At 45.2% G+C, this 8761-nt stretch overlaps 2 protein-coding genes across 3 annotated transcripts in view; one reads left to right on the forward strand and one right to left on the reverse strand.

The window, feature by feature from the left end:
- FAM76B (family with sequence similarity 76 member B) overlaps positions 1–5548 on the reverse strand; it is a 42780-nt gene extending 37232 nt beyond the window's left edge. For both annotated transcript variants that reach the window (XM_068264923.1, XM_068264922.1), the window contains exon 1: positions 5017–5548. In XM_068264923.1, the coding sequence (XP_068121024.1) occupies positions 5017–5100 (84 nt within the window). In that variant the 5' untranslated portion in view covers positions 5101–5548. The remainder of the gene's footprint in view (positions 1–5016) is intronic.
- A 242-nt stretch (positions 5549–5790) lies between these two features.
- CEP57 (centrosomal protein 57) overlaps positions 5791–8761 on the forward strand; it is a 23527-nt gene continuing 20556 nt past the window's right edge. Inside the window, exon 1 of the mRNA XM_068265879.1 lies at positions 5791–6087. Coding sequence (XP_068121980.1) covers positions 6040–6087 — 48 coding nt within the window. The 5' untranslated portion in view covers positions 5791–6039. The remainder of the gene's footprint in view (positions 6088–8761) is intronic.

Genomic DNA, 8761 nt, shown 5'->3' on the forward strand with positions numbered 1-8761 from the left:
TATTCTAATGTGTTCTGGCTTACTGCAGCACGTTCTATTATCACCATCTCTGTAATAAATCAACTTATCTCTCTCGTCAGACTTGTCAGCCTGTGTCTGGAAGGCTGCCAAGTTCTTCATTGTTGTGGTTCTGTGATGAATCTCCCCCTTCCAGGCCCCTCTCTGCACACTGCCTGTGTGTTATTTAGATTAGTGCAGCTTCTCTCTGCTCTATTATCTTTTACAAGCTGGATAAATCGTCCTCTGAGCTGGCTGGGCTTTCACATACTGAGGAATTACATATGGGGAGAGCTGTCTGCACTCTGCAGGAAGAAACAGCCTGACACTTCAGTGGAAGATAGCTGCAGGGGGAAAGAAACACACAAATGATCTCTTGAGATTCAAAAGGAAGGGTGTATACAGCCTGCTTGTGTATGGATGTATTTTCTATGTGTGGACATACTGTACATCAACCTACTTCCTGTTTTGGTGGCCATTTTGTTTGTTTATAAACAAACTTTTTAAAACTGTTTTTAACCACTTTTAATGCGGCGAGGAGCGGCAAAATTGTGACAGAGGGTAATAGGGAGATGTCCCCTAACGCACTGGTATGTTTACTTTTGTGCGATTTTAACAATACAGATTCTCTTTAAGCCTCCAGACTTAATTGAAATCAATGGGATGCGGAAAATATCACCTACTACTTGTAGGTGATTAAAAAAAAAAAAAAAAGTAAATACTGCTGAAATAATGCGCCTAAAATGTTTTGTGGATTGGGATTGTTTGCGGAATATACCAACTTTTGCAGATTTTTTTCCGCATTGACACCGCACATTTTCTGCACTTTTATCGCATGCGGAAAAAACATGCAGAAAATTTTGAGAATGTGACCTTGCCCTTGTTTTGGACGGTAACTTCCTGCATGTCCTTTGCTGCATGCGGGAAGTGACTGAGAATAGAGCCCAGTGGGCACCCCTGGTCTACATTATAGTTGCATATATTTGAATAATCATGCATCAACTTTTTGCATCTCATTGACCATCCCTAGTAGGCAACATTAAATTGGACTAATCAGATTATTTTACTGATGAAATACAGGTAGTCCTCGGGTTACGAACGCCCAACGATACCAACGGCGTGACCCTTTCGCGATGACGTCATTTCCACGTGGGGGAAGTTCGAAGAAGCAGCTTCAAACTTCCCCCAAGTGGCAGCGCGTGCAGCAGCAATGGACTCACCTCCGTACCAGTCCAACGCTGTCTGTCCTCCTCTCCGCATCCAGCTCCCTCTAGCCACGTACAGTACAGCTTCCTTTATGTCATGTGACATACAGCTTCCTGTATGTCACATAACATACAGTAGCGGTGCTGTACGCGGCTAGAGGGAGCTGGATGCAGAGAGAGGACAGACAGCATTGGACTCGTAGGGAGGCAAGTTCAGCAGGCCAAAGCGAAGGCACAGAGAAAGTACAAACGGAGGCACAGAGGGGGCAAAGCAGGGGTAAGGAGGAAGTACAAACGGAGGCACAGAGGGGGCAAAGCAGGGGTAAGGAGGAAGTACAAACGGAGGCACAGAGGGGGCAAAGCAAGGGTAAGGAGGAAGTACAAACTGAGGCACAGAGGGGGCAAAGCAGGGGTAAGGAGGAAGTACAAACGGAGGCACAGAGGGGGCAAAGCAGGGGTAAGGAGGAAGTACAAACGGAGGCACAGAGGGGGCAAAGCAAGGGTAAGGAGGAAGTACAAACTGATGCACAGAGGGGGTACAAACAGAGTGGGGGACAAAAAAAAAAAAAAAGGCACAGAGAGAGGACAGAGAGGTACAGGGGGCCAAACAGGCACAGAGAGGGACACTGGAGGCAAAAGGGGACAGTGATGGCCCAGAGTTTCGACTTAAGAATGGATTTAGTTTAAGAACGAGCCTACAGTCCCTAACTCGTTCGTTAACCGGGGACTACGTGTATACAATTTGCAATCAAGTGAAAATGTATTTGCATCTCACTGACAATGTCTAGTAGCCAATAGCCAGCACTAACTAGCAATAATCTCATTTTGGTAGTGGTCAAAAAGTGTGAAGTTACCAGCAAACTCCAAGCACAGGATACACTTTAATGTGATGCAGTAAGAAAAAAAAAAAAAGTTATAGCTGCAGTATGCAGTACTAACCCAACTGAAAAGCTCTCATCTCTACCACTCCAACCAAATCGAGAGGTATATGGAGGCTGCCATATTTATTTCCCTTTGAACTATGCAAGTTGCCTGGCCGTCCTCCAATCCTGCGTCACTAAGGGCCGGTTCACATGGACTGTTCCCCCGTCCCTTTCAGAGATTTTATTTTTTAAAGAACTACTTCTATTCAAAATGAGTGAAAGCAGTTATTCTACTAAAGGTGCACGCATTATTTAACCCCCCAACGGGACCCATCGTTTGCATCTGTAGTGCGTGTGTATGCAACTTTACCGTTGTTTGTGCAAGCCTCGTGTTTGCACACCCCTCATTGAAACCCCAGTCCTTTCCAGACACTGCATGCAGTGTTCAGGACCCCAATTACCATTGTTTTTTTACCAGAAAGCCAAGGTGCAAGTGACTGAAAGCCACCCAATAATAGTAAACAATACACCCAACGTGAACCGCTTGCCACCGGAGGATGCTTGTGTGAGCTGGGCCTAATACTTTTTATCCACGGCCCCTCAACAAGCATGCAGATCAGGTGCTCTGACTGACGTCTGCCTGGATTAGCCATGTGCTTGTTTCAGGTGTGTGATTCAAACACTACTGCAGCCAGTTATCAGTGGGACTGCCAGGCAACTGGTATTGTTTGAAAGTAAATATGGCAGCCCCCATATCATTCTTACCTTGGATTCTCCTAACCTAAAGTGAAATAAAGGTTGCCAGTATAACTTACCTAAGGCTTCTATAGTCCTTTTGGTCCCCCACAGATGTTCCGCTCTTCTCCCCTCAACCGCTGTGCTCCTCTGAAAGCTGCATGCGTGGGCCCGGGCCATGCGCCTCCTTATCATGCTATAGTGGACGGGAGCGGTCTGCGCTTGCGCAATTAGAAAAAAATTACAACTGCACATGCGCTGGAGCCCTCCTGGCTAAGAAAGCATAATCGAAGAGGTGCGCAGCAGCCCACAACTGGCCCATTCAGGCAGTTTTTCTGAGGGGCACAGCTGCTGAAGAGAGCAGCGCAGAATGACAGCAGAGGTCCAGGACTACAGGGAGGGGGGAAGCCTCAGGTAAGTTAAACTGGGCATATTCATTTCCCTTCAGGTTTCCTTTAAAAGGATACCCGAAGTGACATGTAACATGATGAGATAGACATGGGTATGTACAGTGCTAAGCACACTAATAAGGCTCTGTCCCTTTTTTCCCCCTTTCTCTGCATGAAAGTTAAAATATCAGGTATGCAAGTGGCTGACTCGGTCCTGACTCGGACAGGAAGTGACTACAGTGTGACCCTCACTGATAACAAATTCCAACTATAAAACACTTTCCTAGTACAAAATGGCTTCCAAGGGAAGGAAGGAGATAAAAAGGGCCAATAGTTCATAGATTTTAGCTCTGGCATACTTCAATGAATGTGTCATTGAGCAAAAACAATAAAACAGTTAAAACTTAAAAGTAGATTTAAACATAAAACTGAAGAACATCAGAACTTCCTCTCTGCTCTAAAACACAGCATAATAGTCTTTAAAGAAAAACATTTTTTGTTACAGCAGATACAAATCCTGCAATAAACCTGCAGCATTTCTACTTCCTGCTTTCATGAAAGCAGACATAGGGTTAGAATCATGTGTTCCCAAATTAGCTGCTGTGCCAAGGCAGCCAGCTGAGAGTTCAACTTACAGTTGTGATTAGTCAAAGATGAAGTGGGGAATTAGACAGGCTAAACTCTCTAAATACATACAGGATGCATTTCTATATGCGTTTCTTCTGTCCAGTGCAAGAGTTCAGTTCCACTTAAAATAGCAAGAAAGATACAACTTCCACAAGCAATGCATTCATTGATAAAGGGCTTAAAAGGGTGAGTCAGGTAATTTGGGTGGCGCCACAGACTGCAATGTTAATTGTGGCTACATGCCCAGTGTATAATTTGGGTGACGGCGAAAAGATACCTTGCAAATGGGATACATGCCATGTCACTTGCTAGCCTGGTGAACTGAGGTAACATGAACAGGAAGTGAAAAGGTTCTAATTAGACACAGTGAAAAAGATACATTCTATAAGTTGTTACACACTGCATATACTTTGGAACTGAGCCAAACACAACAGATGCTCATTTTGACTGGTCCAATTTCAAGCTACATGCAATAAACAAAAAAATTATCACTTGAATAAGTGATTATCTCTAGATCTACACATTTAACTAGAGGTTTTCACTTGAGTCCCAAACTTCAGTGTATGAGAACAGGGGGAAAGAAACACACAAATGATCTCTTGAGATTCAAAAGGAAGGCTGTATACAGCCTGCTTGTGTATGGATGTATTTTCTATGTGTGGACATACTGTACATCAACCTACTTCCTGTTTAGGTGGCCATTTTGTTTGTTTATAAACAAAAACTTTTAAAAACTGTTTTTAACCACTTTTAATGCGGCGAAATTGTGTCAGAGGGTAATAGGAGATATCCCCTAACGCACTGGTATGTTTACTTTTGTGTGATTTTAACAATACAGATTCTCTTTAAAAAATTGGGTGTGTGTATCAGGCATTCTACAGACTCAATCAGTTAAGTCTCCCCAACAGGAAAAACAGGCAATATTTCTGACTGTTTCCACAAGTAAGATAAAGTCCTCTGAGGTCATATTGAGACATTTTCTGGCCTTTATACCATATTGGCCACTTTAAGCATTTTATACGGTTATCCTGTCTAAATGTGAAGTGTAGAGAGAAAGGCAACAGGTGTGAGTTAGATGCAGAGGCCACATGGGTCACCCCTGGCAGCACTCCCCCCCATAGCTGATCAGCAGGCCTGTGATACTCCCCAGGGAGAGATGGGAGTACCGGAGGCCCAGGACTGCTCGCTCATTATACGGACCTTACACAGCTGCTGGCCCTGGGAGAGCTCCTCGAACGGGTACCGCTGGTGACACTTGGTGCAGGCGTACAGAGCCGACGCCATCCTCCGCTTCACTGACCGAGGAGACGCGAAATCGCCCGACCGGCTTACACCACAGAATCAATCCGCGCAGAAGAGATGAGAAAAACAAATTCCTCCCGTCCGCCTCAGCGAGAAGCAATCAGTAGCTGCGGCCTGTGCGCTCGCCTCTCCCAGACTCCCGAATCACAGTGTCCAGCGTCCGCCCGCCTCTGTTCTCTTCTCTCCGGCCTATGTTTGTGTCTGGCGCCCGTCCGTCTGTTTTTTCCCGTCTCCTACGCGTTACACAATCCACCCACGGAGGAGTCCGGAGAGGCTGCGGTGAGTCCCGGGTCTCTCTCTCTCGGGCTCCGCGCTGCTCGTCGGCCTCGGCACCTCTCAGACTTCCACCGCCGCGGCTCTATATCACAATAAGGTGAGATAAGATTCGGAAAGAGAAAAAAATACACGGAGCGCTAGAACCGGATGCTGAGCAATCTGCATCACCACAAAGGAAGGGCCGCGGCAGCCAATGGGAGCGCAGGCCTTCCGAGCGGGAAACACCCGTTTGAATCCGGCGGGCCAATTGGCGTGGGGAATGTAAGGCGCTAACCAATGAGGGACGCCGAGGAAACCCACAGCTGTGACGTCTATTGGCCGCGCTTAAAGCCAATGGAAACGAGTGTGGGTGGGGAATACAGGCCACGCCCACCGAGGTTACTATTGGTCAGTGGCAATATGGAGGCGTGTTGCTGTATGTGTAGTATTGCTGCGTGGGATCACATAGGGCGTCGCAGGGAGATTGTATACTGAGCTTGGTAGAAATACAGCTCACTGGTAATAATCTTCTGCTGGACGGGGTCGCGCTTCCCTATATCGTGCTCTGATTGGCCGCGGGGATTGTCAGTCAGGGGCCAGTGGCTGGTGACGTCACCAGAGCCCTGGATGTTGGGACCACCTGAGTGATATGGAGGCAGCAGCTGCATGATTCCAGGAAGAGAGATGGCAGCCAGTGGCCAGCAGCCCAGCATGGTGAGATGTGCGCCCTGAAAGATGCTTATAGCCTGTCTTGTGCTGCAGCCCTGGCAACCTGTGCCCCTGGGGATGTCAACACACCTGTTTGTGTATAAGGGGCAGGGTTGTTTTTATGTCATCACCTCATAACTTTAAAGGGACTCTTTCACATTTAAAATGAGTTTATATTTTTTTTTAAGCAAGCAATGTTTATGTACTGTGACCGTAGTTCTAATATTATTTATTATTATTGTGTATTTATATAGCACTGACATTATCAGCAGCCCTGTACAAACAGTTACAGATTATCCAGCAAGCTCATTGTGAACCAGAACTCCTAGTAGTGTGTAAGGGATTAAACATGACCCAGAAGCCCTCTTACTAAAATGTTATAAGAGATAAAAGTTTGTCTTCTTAAAACAGAAGGTATCTACGATAACTAATGTACAGCGCTGCGTAATATGTTGGCGCTTTATGGAGTGAGCATATGATGTCTCCCACAATGGGCTCTATTCTCAAAGACCAAACTTTTCCGCAAAATTTTACCGCTATATTTCCGCCAGCGGTAAACTCCGCATTTTTTCAGCATTCTCTAACATTTTCCGCATGTTTGCCGCATGCGGAAAAAAAGATGCGGAAACAGCCATTATTAATGCGGGAATCATGCGGTAAAAAGGTCGCATGAAAAAGTGTTTAAAAAAAAAAAAGTTAAAGTCCAGCAAGCACAGCCCTTAAGCCTCCAGACTTCATTAAAGTCAATGGGATGCGGAATATATCACCTACTACTTGTAGGTGATAAAAAATCGTTAATTAACGACGAAATGATGCGCCTGAACTTTTTTGAGAATTGATCTTTTATTGCGGAAAATACCGACTTTGCGGAAATTTTTCTGCATGAATCCCGCACTTTTACCACACTTTTTCCGCATGCGGAAAAAACATGCGGAACATTTTGAGAATTTCAATGTGGCGGTGTTTTGGTCGGTAACTTCCCGCATGCACTTTACCGCATGCGGGAAGTCTTTGAGAATAGAGCCCAATGCATCACTGCTGAATGTGCAAATCATCCTTTGTTGTCCCTGAAAGCTAAACACTAATCACTAAGGGCCGGCAGCTTGTTTTGCCACAGATTGTTTTAAGCCCTAGGGGTAATACCGTAATTGCAATGGTCGCTAACCCCAGAAGCTGCATGCAGTGTCTGGGAAAACATGATCAACTGTCGCTTGAACACTCGACAGTAAACAAAGTGCCCTCAGAGGGACAGTCCTATGTCCATCGTAATCTGGGGGCAATTTATGATGTGGAAGGAGACCCACGCAGACACGTGGAGAATATACAAACTCTATGTAGATTGTGCCCTGGCTCAATCCAGGGATCCAGCGCTGTGATGCCACTGTGCCAACCACAAATATCACAGCAGTCATTCTTTGTGGTGTGATGAGAACCATTGTGCTTAAAAGCAAACTTGAATAAAGCTTTCCTTAAAGGGAACCCGAGGTGAGAGGGATATGGAGGCTGCCATATTTATTTAAAGTAGGAAGGGGGTACGGGATATCACCCTATTAGGCTCGTCTCACCCATAAAAAACCACATACAACCAAACAAAGATGGTATGGGGAGCCCAGAGCTGGTGAAAGATGTATAAATTTATGAATAAATTTATACATCTTTCACCAGCTCTGGGCTCCCCATACCATCTTTGTTTGGTTGCCATATTTATTTGCTTACCAGTTGCCTGGCAGTCCTCCTGATCCTGTGTCTCTAATACATTTAGCCATAGACCCTGAACAAGTACGCAGCAGATCAGGTATCCTGACTCAGGTTTCACTGGATTAGCCATATGCTTGTTTCAGGGCTTAAACTCAGACACTACTTATTACTTATGCCAGGTAATCATCAGGGCTGCCAGGCAGTTAGCACTGTTTACAGGGAAAAAAATATGGCAGTCTCCATATCCCTCTCACTTCTGCCTCCCTTTAACTTGATCTTAGCTTTATGTTCTACATTCCCAAATAAAATTCTTGAATAACTGCACATTGTCCTGTCACTTTTTTTGGCACACTTTTTTTCTGACTCTAGTTTAAAGAGACTCCGTAACAAAAATTGCATCCTGTTTTTTATCATCCTACAAGTTCCAAAAGCTATTCTAATGTGTTCTGGCTTACTGCAGCACGTTCTACTATCACCATCTCTGTAATAAATCAACTTATCTCTCTCTTGTCAGACTTGTCAGCCTGTGTCTGGAAGGCTGCCAAGTTCTTCAGTGTTGTGGTTCTGTGATGCATCTCCCTCCTCCAGGCCCCTCTCTGCACACTGCCTGTGTATTATTTAGATTAGAGCAGCTTCTCTCTTATCTTTTATAAGCTGGATAAATCCTCCTCTGAGCTGGCTGGGCTTTCACATACTGAGGAATTACATACAGTCAGAGCTGTCTGCACTCTGCAGGAAGAAACAGCCTGACACTTCAGTGGAAGATAGCTGCAGGGGGAAAGAAACACACAAATGATCTCTTGAGATTCAAAAGGAAGGGTGTATACAGCCTGCTTGTGTATGGATGTATTTTCTAAGTGTGGACATACTGTACATCAACCTACTTCCTGTTTTGGTGGCCATTTTGTTTGTTTATAAACAAACTTTTTAAAACTGTTTTTAACCACTTTTAATGCGGCGAGGAGCGGCGAAATTGTGACAG

The sequence above is a fragment of the Hyperolius riggenbachi genome, chromosome 2 (assembly GCF_040937935.1).
Source record: "Hyperolius riggenbachi isolate aHypRig1 chromosome 2, aHypRig1.pri, whole genome shotgun sequence".
NCBI classification, from domain to species: domain Eukaryota; kingdom Metazoa; phylum Chordata; class Amphibia; order Anura; family Hyperoliidae; genus Hyperolius; species Hyperolius riggenbachi.